Below are 20,530 nucleotides of genomic sequence, written 5' to 3' on the forward strand. Positions count from 1 at the left end.
TAAAATTGTCTTTCTTTGTAGCTTAAACCAAATATGAGTACCTTGCACTTATTTTATCAAAATGTAAATGGTATTAATACAAAAGAACGGTCTTTCACGGACGAAGTAAATTGTGAAGATTACGATATCTATTGTATTACAGAAACATGGCTAAAGGAAACAAATGTACATTTCGTACAATTATCAAATAAGTACAATATCATTAGGAAAGATAGGAACCTGACACTAGAAAACAAATCTAAGGGAGGTGGGTGTATGATTTTAATAAACAATAAATACTCGTATACAATGATACAAGTTCCTGACGATAGGTTGGACGTAATAATATTAAAAATTTTAATCCCTGACAATAAACCACTTTTACTATGTTTGCACTATTTTCCACCTACACTACCGTTAAAGAATTTTATAGACTACTGTGATTGGTTGTGTTCCTACTTATTGACAATAAAAAGTAATTTTATAATATTAGGTGATTTTAATGCTGGAGGAATTGACTGGAAAACAGGGACTGTAACTGCTAGCAATTTTTATGCTAAGAAAAAAGCAGAAAAGGTAATAGAATTAAGCAACGTTCTCCAATTAAACCAGCTAAGTAAGTCCTATGATGCCGCAAATAAAGATAGAGTACTTGACTTGTTGCTGACAAATATAGAAAATAGTACAATTAATTTTAATGTTGAACCATTAACTAAAATCGATCGTTTCCACCCACCATTTGTATATTCATGGAATACTATAAGAAACAATAGCTCAAAAAAGAATACAAAACAGACCAGTAATTATGACTTCAAAAAAGCTGATTTCTTGCAGGTTTATTACGGAATAAAGAAAATGAATGAAATTAATGATCCTACCAACAATGTAGATAAAATGTCTGAAAATTTGTATGACAAAATATATGAAGTTTTCGATTCCCATGTACCAATGAAACTGTATAATAATAATATGACATATAAGGACCCGTGGATGAATAGAGACCTTAAATCATTAATAAACAAGAAAACAAAATATTTTATAAAGGCCAAACAATCAAATAATAAAATATGGTATCAGAGGTACTCCGATTTAAGAAAGTTGGTCAAAAAGAAATATCTAGAGGCTAGAAAATTTTACTTTTTAACGTTGGAGAACAGTATTTGTAATGACAGTTTGTACTTCTGGAGAACATTCAAACAATCACATAACAAACAAATGCCAAAACAGATAAAATATAATAATACTTCAGTGTCAGAAATTTTAGATATAGCAGAATGTTTTAAAGTTGTATTTCATAATTCTTTTAATTCTGATTCCAACCAAAATAAAAAATGTAAGGTTCTGAAACTGACAGAAAATAATGATAATTATGTACCCATTTGTACTCCATCTTTCACGCAAAAAGAAATAATTGAAACAATCAGTAAAATTAAGGGAAGTACTACACCTGGGCCTGATAACATTCCATATTATATCATTAAAGCCTGTAGTAATGAAATAGCGTCAAATTTAGCTATTATATGTAACGCATCGTTAAAGACTGGAGTATTTCCTTCAAAATGGAAGCAAACATATGTTGTGCCAATATACAAATCTGGTGATAGATATGATGTTAAAAATTATAGGCCTATTAGTTTGGTAAGTGCATTCTCTAAGATTTTTGAATTAATCGTACACCAACATTTATATTTTAATGTAAAGAATATTTTAAGTGATACGCAACATGGTTTTTATAAAGGTAGATCGATTGCAACGAATCTCATTCATTTTACAGATTTTACGTACTTTGCACTAAAAAGTAATTTACAGGTTGATGTTATATATATTGATATGTCAAAGGCCTTTGACTCTATTGATCATAAATTACTTCTGAATAAATTATCAAACATTGGCCTATCACCGTCTTATATTAAATGGTTTGAAAGTTACTTATCAAATAGAACTTTTAAGGTAAAAATTGGCAAGGTAACATCTACTCAAGGTCAAATAGGGAAGGGAATACCTCAAGGGTCTCCCCTGGGTCCGCTTCTTTTTTCTCTATTCATCAATGACCTACCAGGAAAAGTAAGGTATTCAAAAATACTATTATACGCAGACGACATAAAGCTCTTTAGAATAGTTAATAATGAGTATGATAATTATCTCCTGCAGAAAGACTTAGATGCAGTAAACCATTGGTGCGAGAATAATTTATTAACTATTAACTCTGGAAAAACTAGATATATGACATTTACTAATAGGACACAGTACTTTGTCAGTAAATATAAAATTCATGGAGTAAGAATAAACAAAGTAGAACAAATTAAAGATCTCGGTATTATTTATGACAGACAATTGAGATTTAGTAATCACATAAATGATTTAGTACAATCAACGAGAAAAACCATAGGTTTTATCTTTAATCAATGGCCTGATTTTTTAAATGGTAGTTCTTATGTGTACTTATATAAGACTTGTTAGATCCAAACTTGAATTTGGTTCAGTCGTTTGGAACAGCTTGTCTAATATACTTATTAACAAACTTGAAGCAGTACAGAAATGTTTTATACGACTACTATGTTATAAAATGAAAAAGGACTACTATTCACACGAGTATGAATATTGGTTAACTTTTTGGGGACTTCATTCTCTAGTAGAAAGAAGAAATTTTATCGATAAATGTTTTATTCAAATGGTATTGGATAATAAATATAGTAGCAATTACTGCTTAGAAAATATAGGAATAAGAGTGCCGTGTTATAGTGTAAGAAATCAGTCAACATTGGTAGCACTAAATTCAAAACGCGAAATATTGAGAAGAGTGACAATGTCTTATAACAGCTTAAAATGAACATATGTTGGGAGAAACAATAGAGCAATTATTTTATTTAATTATATTTTTTTTTCCAAAGATTAATCTGTTTTAACTTCACGACAAGGGCCTTCATTTTATTATTATTATATATCTTCAGAATATCTTTATTTATAACATTTTATTCAAAGAAAAAATATTTTATGTGAAAATGTGACAATAGGTAACCAGGATCTTTTACATAGAAGATACGAAATTTTAAGCAAAGTTGACTCATTATTTTAACGATAGTTAAATGAAACTTTGATTTCTATAGTTCTGTTAATAGTATTTTATGATATTGACTGTATCTATTTTAATCTTATTTTATAATCAGCTTTAATCTTGTAATGTGAATATATTAAACTTCTGACAAGGGTCTTAACCTACTAATATTCATTCTATATCACAAATTTTCTGGTCTGTTTAAAATGATTGTATAATAGTCTTAACATAGTGCTGTATTTTTGCCAATGAGCTGTTCACGGCACTGAAAATAAAGTTATTATTATTATTATTATTATTATTATTATTATTATTATTATTATTATTAGTAGTAGTAGTAGTAGTAGTAGTAGTAGTAATAATAATAATAATAATAATAATAATAATAATAATAATAATAATAATAATAATAATAATAATAATAATAATAATTTCCTTGAATGTATATGGACTTTTCCGATCGTTTTGACTTCACATGTTTGCTGAAGTCTTCGTCAGAGCTGATGGTTTTCAAAAGAAAAAAATCGAACTGCTATTTTAATATCCTCATACCTTGATGTTCTACTTTGACTTAGATTTTATAACTTACTAGTTCACGTCACGTTAGTAATTCAAAATAGAAATAACAGTCTCTGAACAAAGCACAATGATTTTATTAAAATATCTGTGTAACAATTTCGCCAACTACTAAATATTTGGCTTTATCTGACACAATATCTCGACTATTGAAGTCAAAGGTCTAGTTAGTTGGCAAAACTGTTTCATATCGATATTTTAATAAAAACTTACGCTTTTCTCAGTGCCCGTGTGTTATTTATTGAAACAGTACGGACTAGCCAAGAATACTAAATTTGATTAAAATGAAACACATGATTCTAATAATATTGAGTGGTAGCAATGAGAACGTTAAAGGAATGGATGGTAGAGCTAGGATTTGCAACTTAAATTTAGAACAGTCTCACCCTAATATGAAGTTGAAGGCGTAGACCTGTAGATCGAGGCGTCTTGAAGATCTCCATGATGACTTGTCCGACAATCGACCAAGGCATCGAATGCCGGACCGAAGGTACGGTGACGAAAGACCAAGTCACGAAGCTCCCAATGAGCAATGACCAAATGACCAAGATCGAGCTTTCTCAAGTGTATTTGTCTCGACTGTCTCTCTGACGTCATGAAGGAAGCAATGGTAGTGACACTCACTCGATGACATGCACATTCAATTCCCCAAACTGACACTGCCAAAGTACATAACGATGACACAACATAAAGCAGCTATACTTCCTACTAGGCTGCTAACGTCGTCAGGATTACATATACTAAAACCAGGAAGAGAGACTTCCGAGAGTCGAAGTACCTACTACTCATCAACGATATTTCCTTATTGTGTCAATGTTTACCAGGTCGATGGTCGAAGCGAGCATTGATCGTCGTAGGTGCATGACAATGAGAGTCCAGTAAAAACAAACACATTGAGAAAGCATTTGATCCAAACAAAACTGAATTCCAGTTAACGCGTGTGAGACTGTTTGATAGGCAAAGGGTAATAGGTAGTTACTACCAGTGTTTATTACATATTGTTTACAAATACAAGGACTTCCTTGTAGTAGAGCAAACATAAGGTAATTAATTATTTCCTTGTTGAAAATCTGGCGTCAGCTGGTGATGTCGATATCGGGTGTGAATAACACCTAACAAGATGAACTTCCTCTCAACATCACATGTTCGTTTGTAATGAATGAATGACAGGTTCCCAACTCCAATAAAGAATATGGTCCTTGGTTCGAGCCATGCAACATTATATTCGATTTTACACAGAAATTAACTGAAGGAGTCTTAAAGAAAAGATGATTTTCCAGTTGCAGATAAAAATCATACATTTCATTGTCCATCTTGTTTCAAACATCACGAAACAATTTTAAAAAAAACACGTTAGACTTCTTCAGTTTATTTCTACATATTCAAGATAAAACCAAAGTCACAGAACAACGAAGTATGGGATATTAAAATACCAGTTCGATTTTTTCTTCTAAAATCACCAGCCCTGACAAAGACCTTAGCACACAAGTTAAATCGAAACGATTTAAAAAGTTAAAAACAATATTCACTCATGCTAGTTATATACACGTGCATACAAGTTACATGCGATCTTTAACACTTCACTTATAGTGAACCTTTTTCGTGTATGTGATGTTTTCATTATATTCTGATATTTCACTTATATATATATATATATATATATATATATATATATATTCCAAATATCAAATGTGCTTGTAGGTGGATAACTCTGGCTTTCATTTTTTCAAAATATTTTGGTTTATAGTGTTGACCAGAAGATATTATAGGGTTTTTACTTTCCCATTCTTAATACTGTATTAGGATTGAAAGTTACCATACTTCTCTCTCCTCCCTTCTAAATTCTGATAGTCTCTTGCAGGATGATTACATACAGATGTATATTAATGTGAAAATGTTATTATACATAGAGTGAGAATAATCCTTATAAAAAAGAATTGCATATTGTCAAGAAGTGTAAATCTGTGGTAAAAATATTACTAAAATACAAATATGAAGCTTAAGTAATAATATATGCTTATTATATATTATGTAGGAGGAGAAAGAAGCCCTGTTTTGCAGGAGGTTAGTGTGGAAGTTTTCAATAACAGCTACTGCAATGCAAAATACTCCAACACCGCAGTATCTCAGCGAAATTTTCCTGATGGCATTATTGATTCCCAACTTTGTGCTGGGGGTCCGAATGGTGGCAAGGATGCTTGTCAGGTATATTTTATCGTTATTCTTTGTTACATTCATATTTCTTTTTCTCTACATGTGTACACTTTTCTTTAAATACGTAGACTTTTCTTCATAATATCATAAATGATATTTATGGAAGATAATGTTTGATGGAAAAATATTGTTAGTAGTTAACATAAATTTCTTTTTCAAGTGAATTTAATAAATTATTGTACAGTGTTCGCGATTGTAGGAAATTACTTTTTGATATTTATACTTTTCTTCGAGTTTCTATCTTCAGAAAAGTCAAAGGTAAAACAGACAAAGTGGGGACGCAAAGTACACATTTCAAAGATTAAGAAAATTCTCTTTAACTTGCATTCCAACTTAGAACATAGTTATAGTGAATTTCATTATTATAGTCACGTAATTTGCTATCTTTTTCGCTTAAAGAATATTCTGTTTTCTTTCTTATTTATAAAATTGGTGTCAGTAGCATAGATGGACTGTTGGAGGTTTAATCATAGGTTGTGTTGGTTTAATTTACATAAATAATGATATGATGAAAAATTGCATTAAGTGAGAAAATGCATTTATGCACATTTGCATATTCTTGTAGTAGCACGTAAGCATTAAATAGCAAAACAAAATTTTAAAAATGCACCATATGTTATTAATGTTTACTCAGAAATGTTTAGTTCCTTTATTTATGAGATAACACAGACAAAGAGTAACAGGTCTATTATTTTGTGGATACATTTTCTCAGATTACTTTACAATGAATAGGGTCACGAATGGAACATGTTTTAGCAAATGATTAAGGACGCTTGAAAAAGATCTTCTCCTTGAAAGTTTATATCAATCTCAAAGAATAGACCAAAGGCTAATTTAGTACAATTAGTGTTCAGTCGTTAAACCTGTAGCTTTTATGTATCTTTCTTTTATGCTATTGTCCTATAACTAATTATGTATTTTATATTCAGTAGTTCTTCGTTTTGTTTCTTTGTAGTATGAATAATTTATACCAGTTAGATGAATGTTTGTAGAAAACTTGATTCATACTCAATCATTAAAACGAAATAAATCGAAATTTATTTATTTTTATTAATTTCATTTAACTTTAATTGTTCGTATTGCCTCATTTCTCATAACTTACCCTTTAATTTTCTCAATTTAATTAATTCTTAATTTGGTATTTAATCTTTAACTAAGATACTTTCTTCACATATACAACTGTACACATAAAATATCAGCATTACCAAAAAGACTTCCATATTCTTTACTTACTTATTCAGGGTGTCTACTAAAATTCGAAAATGAAATTTCGTGACTTTTTCGTGTCCTTTTCCTTCCCAAACCGTAAAATTTAGTAACATTTTCAAGAGCGAATTTGGGTGCGAATTGGGCCGAATTTTCATGCATGTGATAGAAGCGTGGTTTGTTTGCGATTTGGTAGCATCTAAAACCAACCAGAAACATTTTTGATGGTGAATTTTGACGTTTTATAGAACAAAATTTTCCTATCTACACTTATATGTCCACAGGTAAAAAAAAAAATTCGTGACCCAAAAGCTAAATTTCGTGACTTTTTCTTAACTTGCGTGACCGTTTTCTGATTTCGTGACTTTTTCATGATTTTCGTGACTTCCGTGACCGATAGACACCCTGTTATTAAATAATAAAAATAATAATAAATAAAGCAGCTGCAATACTGCAGGAGTTTTAATTGATTATCCCTTCTGGCACACGACGTTATCTCATATCTTCATGCTTTCTGGAAAATGGAAAAATCTTACAAATTTACATTTCCTTCATGCTGATATAATTTAAAATGTCAAAAAATGTGTAAACGAGCCAGAAAAAAGTTCACAACAAATCTGAGCCGTTAACTTTTTTTTTTTTTTTTTTTTAAAGTTTAGCAGCGAGGCTATATAAGGCCATTAAATTACTTATACAAAAAATGCTATATACAGTATACAGAGTGGACTTTTATCTTGATGCGCCCTTGTTACTTATAAAGCAATTGATATAAAACGTTGAAATTTTTTGTACCGTGCAAATGTCGACAGAGGACATTGTTTGACATACACTACAATACAATCAGATTAACAGTGTTGCCAACCCAACATAAACTTGTATATTTTTTAAATGGCTATTACATATTTCAAATTTATATAGTAAACAAAAACCTTACAATACTACCCTTTTTATGCAGTCTTGCAAACCAAGGACACTAAAGTATGATAAACGCCTAAAAATAATCTAATTTTGGTGTGTTCTACAGCAGTAATAACACATGTAAGACGGACGGGGCAATGCATATGCACAAAAGACATTAGTGTCAAATATTGTACTACGGTTATCATACGAATATTTCAAACAAGTAGAAACAAAGTTACAAGGAACTGAAAATTTAACTTTTTTCAAAGGATTTTATTTTGAAAAGGCATTTAGATAAATATCAGATCCAATTACGTAGATAGTTTCAAATAGACTTAAAGACTGTAATGCCGTTTACAGCAATTTGATATGTTGAACCGTTCCAGATATATGAAAAAAAAATCGTAAAAACTGCTATATTGCTTAAAAATGGCACATTTGGGGCAACTTTTTAAAATCTTTTTTAAATCTTTTTTTTTTTTTTTTTTTTTTTTTTTGCCTTTATGACATCCAAACTATTGTTTTTGGCAGATGCAACATTAACAAGTTCTTGTAATTACATAATTTTCAACAGTATTGCAAACTTTACCAGTGTTTACCATATTTCCAGATCGGTTTGAGATATCGAATTGCTACAAACGATATTATGATCTTTAAATCTATTGAAAACCATCCCTGTGATTGGATGAGGCACTTATCTATTCAGTTTTTCGAAATAAAGGCTTTTTTAAAAAAGTCAAATTTTCAATCATTTGTAACGTTGCTCCTATTCATTCAAATTCCACCATATCACGATCATAGTATTGAACATTCATGTACTTTGGATTCGCTTTGCCCCGTCTTTCTCACTTTCGTTATTACTGCTGGACAGGTCACCAAAATTTGGATGTTTCTGATACTGTACCATTTTTAGTTTGCAACAATTAATTACATACTTGATATCAAGTTTTTGTTTAACATTTAGATTTGAAATATGTAATTACATAACGTAGTGTTGTTTAAAAAAATCGAAATCGAACTTCATGTTGTGTAACCGCCCAGTTATTGATTTCAAATTTAACTTTAATTTTTAAAAAGGATAAACAAAACAAAAAATTCCTTTACATAATTTTAGATCAAAAATTTTTTATGAAATGTTAAAAAATTATTGTTTTTTTTCTGCAAATTCGTTTTATGTGCTAGAAACAGTTTAACTTGCATAATAACTTCATCATAATGTAAATCTTACGTTAAGAAATTTCTTCATCTAAACCAAATTCGAAACTTGTACTTAAACCCAATTTTCTGGGTCACTTTTTCAATGGCGTGGTTCTACATCTACATTCTACGTCACTTTAGGTAACAACCTCAGCAAAAGTAATAATATATAACCTCACAATATTTCAAAAATAATATAATGTGTTACCAAACATTATATCATTAACTGTCTCAATGTAACTAAAAAATTAAAACCACATTTAATTTTCAAATTCCAAATATCACACTCTATATCAGTTAAAGTTCTTAAAATATAACTATTTCATCAAATAACACACTTCTCTCTAAATCTCCACAATATTAAGTACTTGCGCTGAAATTAAACCTCAAGTAATTTTTGTAGAACGATAACGTCAATAAAAAAACACAAATATGTGCTTAAAATCTCTGTCAACTGACAAAAATATTTCAACATACAAAACAATTCTCAAACACTACATATCAACTAATCAAAAATATTAAATCAATTACATATTAAAGCTTATATCTTTTATTCACGCCTAAAAATTACCAGGTTTAATTAATGTTATACTGTACTATATAACTCTTCTATCTAAAGTATTAAAAAAATAATTATATTTAAGTCATTAAAAAACCTCTCACAATGCACTCCAATTAAAATTTTAAATACAAACCTTAAACATAACCACAGTTGGACTGGCAACATTGTTACTCTGGTGGTATCTCAGAGTACGTCAAACATAGCTTATTTTGTCTATTAGTTTAAAAGTTATACGAGCATATCAAGATAAATGGTCTACAATATATATTTACACCGGTTGAATAAACAACTCGATGTTACTAAATAATGAACTTCTAATAATTTTGATTAAATTCTTAATATTTTTTCCTTTTAAAACATATTTTATAAAATAATGTTGTATATATATTTCAGGGCGACTCAGGTGGACCTTTAGTTGTTCGGAGAGGAAATATTCACACTTTGATTGGAGTAGTGAGCTCAGGTGTTGGCTGTGGATCTAAGAATTTTCCAGGTGTTTACGTCAGAGTTTCATCATACACAGAATGGATTGAACGAAATTTAAATCAAGCATCTGGAACTTACTATAAAGGATGAGAGTGACGCCATAAAACTTGATTTTGAGACTATTTCTGAAGAAATGCAAGCAACCAGAGGTTATTTGCGTTAATTAAGCAGTAAATTAGGATACAGAAAGTGGCCAGTAACATACATTCCTTGATCCTAATCACACTCTAAGTTAAATAAGATGTAATTGCTTAATGGAAAGAGAAAAGTTGTAATGTTGTACTCACGATTTCAATTAATTTGAAACTTCTGAACTAAAATTAACTTCATTGCTGAAGATTGTCTACCTTCATTTTCAGAATTGTTTTTTATAATGATTTCAAAAGAGATGTTTGTCTTTCAAACCATTCAGAACACGCAGATGTTTGCTCTCTAGTTATTTGGTGCTAACTCCAAAAACATAAATTACGTAAATTTGTATGTTGACCACAAATTTTGTGGTTATGTCGAATTTTCAGTATGCAGTTTTTCTTAAAATTACGATTGCTTTTTGCTTTGAATTCCTTGATAATATTTTTTGATAATATTTTAAAGCATACTGAGTTTCTTAATGAAATGTTATTTATTTATTTTAAAATTAAGTAACTTTTTATAATAGTATGTACAAAGACATATTTATATTTTATATCTATTTTAATAAATATATTAACTCTAAACAATCTTTGTTGCTTTTAATTTGTATAAAATTTGGAGATACTGTAAATGAAACTAACAAACTAGAAATACAAATCGCTGAGCAAAGCAACATTTATTTAAAAATAATGAATGTGTAACAGTTTCGCCAACTAACTGAACATATTTGCTTCATCTGATGTCTGTCTGATGAAGCCAATGTGTTCCTTTAGTTGGCGAAACTGTTACACAGTTATCATTTTAAAATAAACGTTGCTTTGTTCAGTGATTTGTACTTCTACAGTAGTTTGTTATTTAAGACAGCAAAGCTAGTATGAACCAGTTAGTTAAATGAAATTAACATCGTTAACAATAATTAGTACAAACTCGTTAAAACTTCTGGATACTTTTATGTAATTTAAATAGAGGATTCGGGACTTCTGTTAGTGGAGGAATATATTTTAGCCAAAACAAAAGGATAATAATTGGACATAGTAAAAAAAAAAAAAAAAAAGTTCCAATTCGCGCCATTGGCCAACCACAGCTGATTGCTATTAGCCTAGTAATCTGCCACTTTTATTTTACAATTTCTTTCTTTTACGCTTGAGAAAGGCTAAGAATGGTGGTTTTCTATTCAGCTTTTTCCATTGACATGAACGTACGAAAGAGAAAAGTTTATTTCTTTCCCCTATTCCAAATTCCTTAATTTGATATAGTATGTAAAACTATATGAAATGAGATTACACATATATACATATTGCAATACAAAAGATGGTTGCTTCCTTGGAACTCCTCTCACCCCTCCATACAAAATTCTTGTCTATGATGCCGTGCACAAACATGTGTTTATATTTACAACAGAGAAATTAACACAAACTTATGAAAATAACGTAAGCGGCACCTTTATGGAAACATGGCTTATAAAAACCGATCTTCACTTTCTAGAGAAGGAAAAACATTGTAGACAGAAATACCTTGTATAACGTGATTACTTGGTTCAAGGAACAGTCGTGCTATACAAAACCATGTTGTTCAAGGTCTATTTACAATTTATTTAAATTCAATTTGTTTATCACAAAAACTTTATAAACAACTTTAAGAGATTCACCCTGTATATTGATTTTTAAACTGACCCCTTCTTGCAATTTCTAAACTAATTGACAGAAAAGGCTGAAATTTTGCAATAAAGAAATATCAGCGAAGGAAGTATTTTGACATACTCTGCAATACCACCAGACTAAAAGTGTTGCCAACCCAGCATTAAGTTTATTTTTCCCAATGGCACTATACCAGATAATTAGTTTTCAAATCAGTATGTAAAACAAAAACTTACAATTATTTTTTCATTGCGGGCCGCGGTGGCTCAGTGGTAGAGCGTTCACCTCTGGTGCTTGGGGTCCCGGGTTCGATCCCAGCCCCCGCCAAGTGAACTTTGTGGTGGACAAACACCATGTGCGTGGGTTTTCTCGGGGTTCTCCCGTTTCCTCCCACTTTCTTCATTCCACCATTTCACTCATTTCTCATTATCACCGTCTCCTTTAGCCTAACCGGCATAACCGTGGGACGTAAAACTCAAAGATTTCATTTCATTTCATATTTTTTCATTGTTGCCTACTAAGGATAATACAGAATCAGAAACATCAAAACTTTGGAGGACTCTTACAACAGGAATAATGCAATTGAAATGGATGGCGTGCTACGTATCCAAAGTAACTTACTGTCTATGATATGATATGACGCACTTCAAATAAAGAGAAACAAATTTTCAAGGAATTTAGAATTCGACATAAAAAAGTCTTTCTTTCGAAAAAGTCTTAGATAAGTATCATATCTAAGAACTTATATGGTTTCCAATAGACAAAATTATCAGAATGCTGTTTACAGCAACTTGATATTTCAAACTGTTCCAGAGATGTGATAATCATTAATAAAGTTTTCAATACTGCTTAAAATGACATATTTGTGCGAAATGTTTAAAATGATTGTTGCTTTTCTCTGTTTCTCCGTATAACATTATGGAAATAGTGATTGGTAGTTGTAATTATAACAAGTTCTTGGAATTACATAGTTTTAAGCAGTGTTGCAAGCTTTACCAATGTTTGTCATATTTTCGGAACGGTTTAAGATATCAAATTGCTGCAAAAACATTAAAATTGCTTTATCTATTGAAAACCAAATAAGTTCTTGGATGTGATACTTATCTTAGCACTTTTGTGAAAGAAAATCTTGTTTTAAAAAGTTAAAATTTTTAATTCCTTGTAATTTTGTTTCTATTTATTCGAAACGAGTCATAATACGGTCATAGTATATGACAGTTTTTTTTTTTTTTTTTTTTTTTTTTTAATGTGCATCATTCCGCCCATTTCAGTTGCGTTATTATTGTTGTAGAGTCCTCCAAATTTTGGATATTTGTGATACTATAACATTCTTAGTTTGGCAAAATTGAATAATAAATGTAGTATTGTAAGTTTCCGTTAAACATTTACATTTGAAACTGTAATAGCTTGAGGTAATGCCATTTTAAAAGATATAACTTTATGTTGAGTTGGCAATGCTACTAATCAGGCGGTATTGTCAAACTACCCCCCCTCCCCTCTTTTGATATTTGCCTCTTACAAAATTTCAGCCTTTTCTTCAACTATAATAGAAGTTAAAAGAATGGGTCATTTTCTTTAAGTGAACCAAATACAGAAAATCCTTTAAAACAATAAAAGTTATAGTAAAACAAAACAAAAATTGTATTTCTTTTCTCATAAATGAAAAGTTAAATCTTTCAGTTTTACGTCCCACAATTATACCCTGTAGACGAAAGGAGACCAAGAATAATGAAAGTGAATGCTTATGAAACGGACTGATGGAAAAAAAAAATCTTTTAAGTTTTACGTCCCACAGTTATGCCGGTTAAGCTAAAGGAGACGGTGATGATGAGTAATGAATGAAGTGGTGGAATGAAGGAAGTGGGAGGAAACGGGAGAACCCCTAGGAAACCCACGCACACGGTGCTTGTCCACCACAAAGTTCACTTGGCGGGGACTGGGATCGAACTCGGGACCCCAAGCACCAGAGGTGAACGCTCTACCACTGAGCCACCGCGGCCCCACGGACTGATGGAATGAGAGTGTGATAGGTAATGGGAGAACCCTGAGAAAACCCATGGACACGATGTTGTTCACCTATGAGGCCTCGGATCGAGTTAGGAAACCAGAGAAGAGCGTTCTACCACTGATCCGCCATGTTCCCATTCTTCAATTTTAGTTAATACTGTATCGTCATATTGCACGCCAATACTTAGATGTATTTACGGTTTATATTAAGTTAATAAAAAAATGAATTGACAAATTTATTCCCAATTCTTAAATATGTTTAATAATAAAAGATGGATTAGAGCAAAACCCATGTTCAAAACTGTATTATGCAAGATATTCCTGCACTATTTCCAAATTACAAAGTGCCGAATCCTGGTATAGAAACAAATGTCAAAATTACATTGCTAGAGGAATACATACATATTATTTGACTAAGAAATAACAGTTAAATATACAACGAGTTAATAATCGATAAAGGTCCTTCCTTACCCTCAGACACCAAATGTATTGTTTAAAATCTTAATTTGAATTAGATATCAAATGTATGAAAACGTAAAACACCAAATTGAGTTCTGTATAAAAATATAAATAAATACACTATAACGTGATAAATTAATATATAAGAAATAGATCACTGCAAATTTATAGAGTGAGCACCAGTAATCTTTCTCTGTACTTTCGGTACATTCAAAGAAGAGATTTTACTTTTTAGATATATTCAATTCCACATCCTGTTCTATTCTTGTATTTAAAAAAGTGTCTAATATTTTACACCGTATTCATTTCGTTATGACAAACTTTTATATTTAATATACTTAACATTCCAAGTAGTAGAAAATTAACGCCCTACTGGCATTTACTATTCTCACAGACAGAAGTTGGAGACGTTACTGGGAGAAAACTTTTTAGTTTGATTTCTCAAACTAGGTTTCTTTTCACGAATACAGAAATTATATAAATTAGTTTTACAAAAGTAACGCTAACCGATAAAGGAAGTTGAAAGAAAGAAGAAAATCTTTCAGAATTTTGTAATACCTAACTGAATGTATCACAGCTCAAGTTTTATTACTACCTAATCCATTGGTTCATGACACACTTACTTGATAACGTGGAAATGGGTACATGTTGATATCTTGGATCGTATACGTGTAAGATGGATGCTTGGATTGAGCGTAATGGAATTACCTTTGGTTCATCATGATTCTCGTTTAGCACCTAAAGACTTCTTTGTGTAAAATAACAAATACCACTTCGAAGGTGCTAGGACAAAATCCGTCATTTGTATGTATAATAAGAAAGAAACGGATGTTATAAAGTAATATAATTCACAATTATCTAGAGAAAAACTACATAAAGAATAATTACAATCTGGTTTCAGTTTTACTGCTAGATTTTTTGAAAACTTCAATTCTTAATAAGCTGAATACACATTTCAACAAATTCTTCTTCTTCTGTTATTATTGACTGTAAATGAAGTTAATAGTACTGTTTTGAGTGGAGTTCATTTCCCTTACTAGAAAGTAAATAGATTACATATTAGAAAAAAAACACATACAAAAAAAGCACCAGTGAATATTTTCCTCTTCCTTCTTCGAATAATGTACTTTGCATCCTTATTGTACCAACATAATTTCCATGTTGTTTATATCAACACATGTCAATTCTCTATGTAGTTACATACATTCCTTGATATTTAAAATTAAGATTTAACATTAAATGACACTTAACAGTCATTTGCATCACATTGCAATTAAGTAAGTAAGTAAGTAAGTAAAAAAAAGAAAGTATGGTGTTTAGTGGCTGCTCCTAAAAAAATCACATCAGTAAAATTTAGAGTTTTATTATTACAAGCCTAAGGAAAATTCTTACCTTATGTTTTAATTCTTATAAACAATTAGGATATTAGGTAGTCTTCTTTCCTTAGCGTATAGCGATAAAGGTTTACTGATGCGATTCCCCTCGGAAACCGCCACTAATGACATTAAACAAGAACTGAACCTTTTAAATTAATTACTTTATTTAGACATGTCTTATAGCTACAATATGATAATAATATTCAGTGAAAATATATCGTTCTCTTAGACACTTATCTTTCAAGATGATTCTCTCATCATCAAATTGTGGAAAAACTGAATAATAATTAATAATAATAATAATAATAATAATAATAATAATAATAATAATAATAATAATAATAATAATAATAATAATTGATAATGGCACACGACCGTACTTTCTGTCTAGTATTCTGTTTCTTTTCTGCGCTCTAGTGACGAAATGTTAAGTCTTAAAACCTAAGTGTTTTTATTCAAGATTTTTAGTGCCTTGGTGGGCTCGTGATCTTTCCCTCCGCTAGGAGAATATCTGTGTAAAATGCTGTGCAAAACGCAAACTCTGTTCACTATTTTAGGAACATATTATTTTAATACATCAATATTAATTTTGGGTTTTCCATGTTAAATTTTAGCTGGAAGAAAGAGTATACTACACAGTATATATCCAATAGAGAATAATGGCTCTATTCATATATCACAATTTGTATTAACGATAAGCAGTAAAATCTGATAACTGTGAAAACTGAAAACATCAACGTATTTTGTTTACACACTAAGAAATATAACTTAATTATTGGTCGCTGTAGCAAACCAGATTGCACAACAAATTGGCATTTTCCCTTTATATTGTTGTATTTCATCATTTTTCCCTCCGTTCTTTGATCTGAAGACGAACTATTGACGATTGAAACTAAGTGATGTTACTTCTATTAAAATGTGTATCCTAAGTGGGTCAAGAGGATTCAGAACTTATGCCAAAAATATAGCATCTAACGACTTCTTCAAGTTAGGAATGTAACTTGGCATATAAACTTTTATTAAACATAAATTGACACATGTTCCAGCAAAGAGGGCTTTATATTTAAAGTTCCCGTTTTGTATTCACAAAATGACTAAAGTGATGAAACGTTTGATTCGTTTAAAATGAATGTTTGAACACAAGTAACACTTGGGCTCACATGAGTTTCTATCATTTCACTTTGATTGAAATATACAGTATACCCTAAAGGTGAGAGAAGGTTTAAATTTTTCGCAAAGAATACCGGCTGCGTTGTCTGAAGAACATTTTGAACATAGAACTTGAATTGTCATGAATTTATTTAATTTCACTTGGATCAAATACACAACGAAAAGGGGGAAAGGGTTCAAATATACTTTTCTAATATTTTCCATAAAAATATTCTTCCTGTGAGACTAATGGGTACTTCGGCTAATTATTAATAATCGCTTAATAGTTAATTTTATTGTTTAATCTAGATATAGATACATACAATGAACGGAATTATTAATAATTGTACGAGCATCATAAACATCAAAGAATTGAAAGTACAGAGCAGACTTCATTCAATAAATGTAATGAGAATAAATTTCGATAAGCACTCAACAAAAGTAAAATATAAATAAAAATTTCTTTAAAAAAAAAGTGGAATGCCAATTATACCTTAAACCATTTTAACAGAAACAAAATACTCATGCTCTAGAAAAGACCGTAGGTATCTTACGGTTTGCTAATGCTAATGCCATGTTACATAATTTCCTCTTTCCTATTCTCTACACCAGTGGTTTCTATTCTTGCCAGGGCTCTATTTTGAAGGAAGTAACTAGTACTGTAATCGATACGATTACGAGAAAGACTGCCCCGGTTACTTCACAGAAATGTCAATCCAAGTCCCCTTATCTGAAACTGCTTTAATATTCCGAGACCCGTTCCGTCACAAGCACTTAAGTTTATCTATAGACAGCAGTGTGCGTCTCATTACATATATTCTGGCACATAAATAGGGTCAGTGAGGGTAATTATTAGACAGATTTCACAACTTTTCCATGTTAGTCAGCTTACATTAGTTTTGAAAGCAGTTAACTTAGGCAGCAGTTTATGGTGCCAATAGAGTAACAATTTGCTACCAAGAAATTTCCTGTCATCTCATAACTTGATGAGTAAATGTCAAATTTGTGGTGTCTCATAATTTCCCTCTAAAAGGGTAATTATGAGACACCTGCTGTCTCCAGCTTTCTGTATGTGATATTGAGGTATGAAGGAGTCCAATCATGAGAGAAAGAAGTCTTCGTTATTTTGTGTTTATTACGTAAAGATATACAAATATTTGGCTGAGTTGCAAGAAAATACCTAAAGAAAGTGTAAATAGCTATGATGTTATTCTAACATTTTTGTGAATTAACTAAAATAGGCCTGGTAGGCTAATAGGGCATATAAGATAGTTTCAGGTTAAAAAACAGGCTTATGAAACAAATTTAGACCAAGTTCTAGGCTGTTTACTTAAAAACAACTTAGGCTGCTTTTCTTTCTTTATGTTTTAGTACAGTATATTAATATGCAGCCTAGGCTATTTTCAACAAAATAATGTAGGCCTACAACTTCGAAAGTTACTAAGAAACAAGATTGTAGGACTACCTAAACTACAGATTACAGCTTTTTTGAAACTTAACATAGTAGGATACAGAAACAGATTCCAGCATGCGTTTCATAATTACCCTCCATATAAGCAAAATGAGATACAACAACAACAACAAAAACTCTGAAACAAAAGCCAAAGATGCAAATTTAACTTAACCTGTAACTACTAGGCTTCCACCAACACCCATTGGTTTCACAATAGTGATATTACTGCACGAGTAGATTTAAAAGTTAATGACAGGATTTCAAATTTCAAAACACTTTTTTAATGAGTTTATTTAAAAAGTTGGTACACCCAAACTTTTGTAAACTGAAACTTAAAAATGTAGACAGAGCATTGTGAAGGATGTTACCAAATGCCCGTGCTCTTAATTTGTATTTATCCTACAGGGTTGAAGAGCAGTGAGGGGTGTCTCATAATTACCCTCCACAGGCAGTGTCTCATAATTACCCTCACTGATCCTACACTTCCCTCATTTATTTCAAAGGCAGTCAGAGATTTGCGTGACTCACTGTTGATAGTACCAAGCAAACGACGTCGTGAAAATGTGTTCAAATGTCCCGTTCCGTCACACGGAATGGCCCAATATCAACTGAATTTTCGTTGAAAGGATAAAAAGACCACGGGACTGAAACAAGGAATGTCACAAAACTTAAAAAACTGTCACTTATGATGATAATAAGCTGAAAACAATATGCCAATAAAATAAACGAATGTACTATGCATGATAAATTTTGTCTTCATATTTGGGACGTTTTTCGCTCTCTCCTTTGGAACTCATTTGCTATTAACTGTATTTTAATGATTACCAGTATATTGTTAGTCTTGTGTACAGTTAAAGAGAGTGTTTTTATTTTTATTTAAATAACAGAGAGTGAATTTATCCTTAAACCTTGACTGATCGCAATTTCAACCAATATGGATAGAACTTAAACTTCAAATGAAACACACAAGCACACACTCAAACACAAAACATGTTTCATGAAAATATTTTTTTTTTAATACAGAAATTTTTGTTAGTAAGTTAGATTTGAGTTTAGCACCGCTTTGTTTCATAAATACGTGATTATAACAATCTGTTAATATGGGATAACTCATTTATCCTGAAAATATCCACAAAGGGTAGTTTACTTGTGCGGGTAAGTTTTTCAGACGATTTATATGGTATTTCGTCAATAAATGCTTGATTGCTGACCTAACAAAATAAGAGTAAATCATTTACCCTGAAACAATTCACAAGAGCTAATTTACTCTTGGGGTGAGTTTTTTCGGGACTTTTTTTTTTCAAAAACGAAACAGGCGATACATATTTGTTTAATAACTCTATAATACGGGTTAAGTAATTTTTCACGAATAAATCCACAAGGGGTAATTTCCTAATAGGAATGAGTTTATTATTGGATGATTTTCTCAAAAGCAACTCAAGCGATTTTGTTTATATATAATTAACAATTCTATAATGTTGCGTCAATCATTTCGCAAGAAAATATCAACAAAAGGTAGTATTTTTTTCTTTGTTTTTACAATTTCCTTAATACGACTCATGTGATTTTGTTGATAACTCATAAACAAATATTTAATTAATAACCTTGATATACGAAGGTGCCATTAGTCACTTCTTATGAAAAAGTTCATGCCGGTGATTTCCTTCGAACGAAATTTTTCAAAAACAAAATGTTGTTTGTATTTAATGTTTAAGGCATAACTTCAGCATAATATGATATAGTTTAAGAAATTTGAGCGAGAAAGTTTAGTGGAGTGGCCTGTATCTTTTCTTACACATTGACAAAATAATTATAGAATTTTCCCTCTTAAAAGTGGAATTTCAGAAAATGCTGGAGCACATGTTCACTTACTTTTAATAAGGAGTTTATATACTTAGTTTCATCTCCCTAACATGTCGTGAAATACTCTCTTTCTGGCATACATTTTGAATCCTGTTCCTCAACCTTAGCATACGCATTTTGATAATATAACAAATGAGTATCGTTTCACTGTAGCTAAGACTTCCAAACCGTGGAAATTCAATGAGGAGATATAACCTAATTTTGGAAAACTAAATCGAGTGCAAAAAGCCATTTCTTATTTTACTCATTTAAAAACAAGTATTTTACTCATTGTTGGTG

At 30.8% G+C, this 20,530-nt stretch overlaps 2 protein-coding genes across 3 annotated transcripts in view; one reads left to right on the top strand and one right to left on the bottom strand.

Moving 5' to 3' along the window:
* The window catches only part of LOC145686527 (venom protease-like), an 87,395-nt gene extending 76,505 nt beyond the window's left edge, over positions 1 to 10,890 (top strand). For both annotated transcript variants that reach the window (XM_081759919.1, XM_081759920.1), the window contains 2 exons: positions 5,646 to 5,815; positions 10,083 to 10,890. In XM_081759919.1, the coding sequence (XP_081616045.1) occupies positions 5,646 to 5,815; positions 10,083 to 10,265 (353 nt within the window). In that variant the 3' untranslated portion in view covers positions 10,266 to 10,890. The remainder of the gene's footprint in view (positions 1 to 5,645; positions 5,816 to 10,082) is intronic.
* The window catches only part of LOC145686528 (TNF receptor-associated factor 4-like), a 576,903-nt gene that overhangs the window by 46,498 nt on the left and 509,875 nt on the right, over positions 1 to 20,530 (bottom strand). The window lies entirely within an intron of this gene.

This window comes from Thermobia domestica, chromosome 5, assembly GCF_964235325.1.
Source record: "Thermobia domestica chromosome 5, izTheDome1.hap1.1, whole genome shotgun sequence".
NCBI classification, from domain to species: domain Eukaryota; kingdom Metazoa; phylum Arthropoda; class Insecta; order Zygentoma; family Lepismatidae; genus Thermobia; species Thermobia domestica.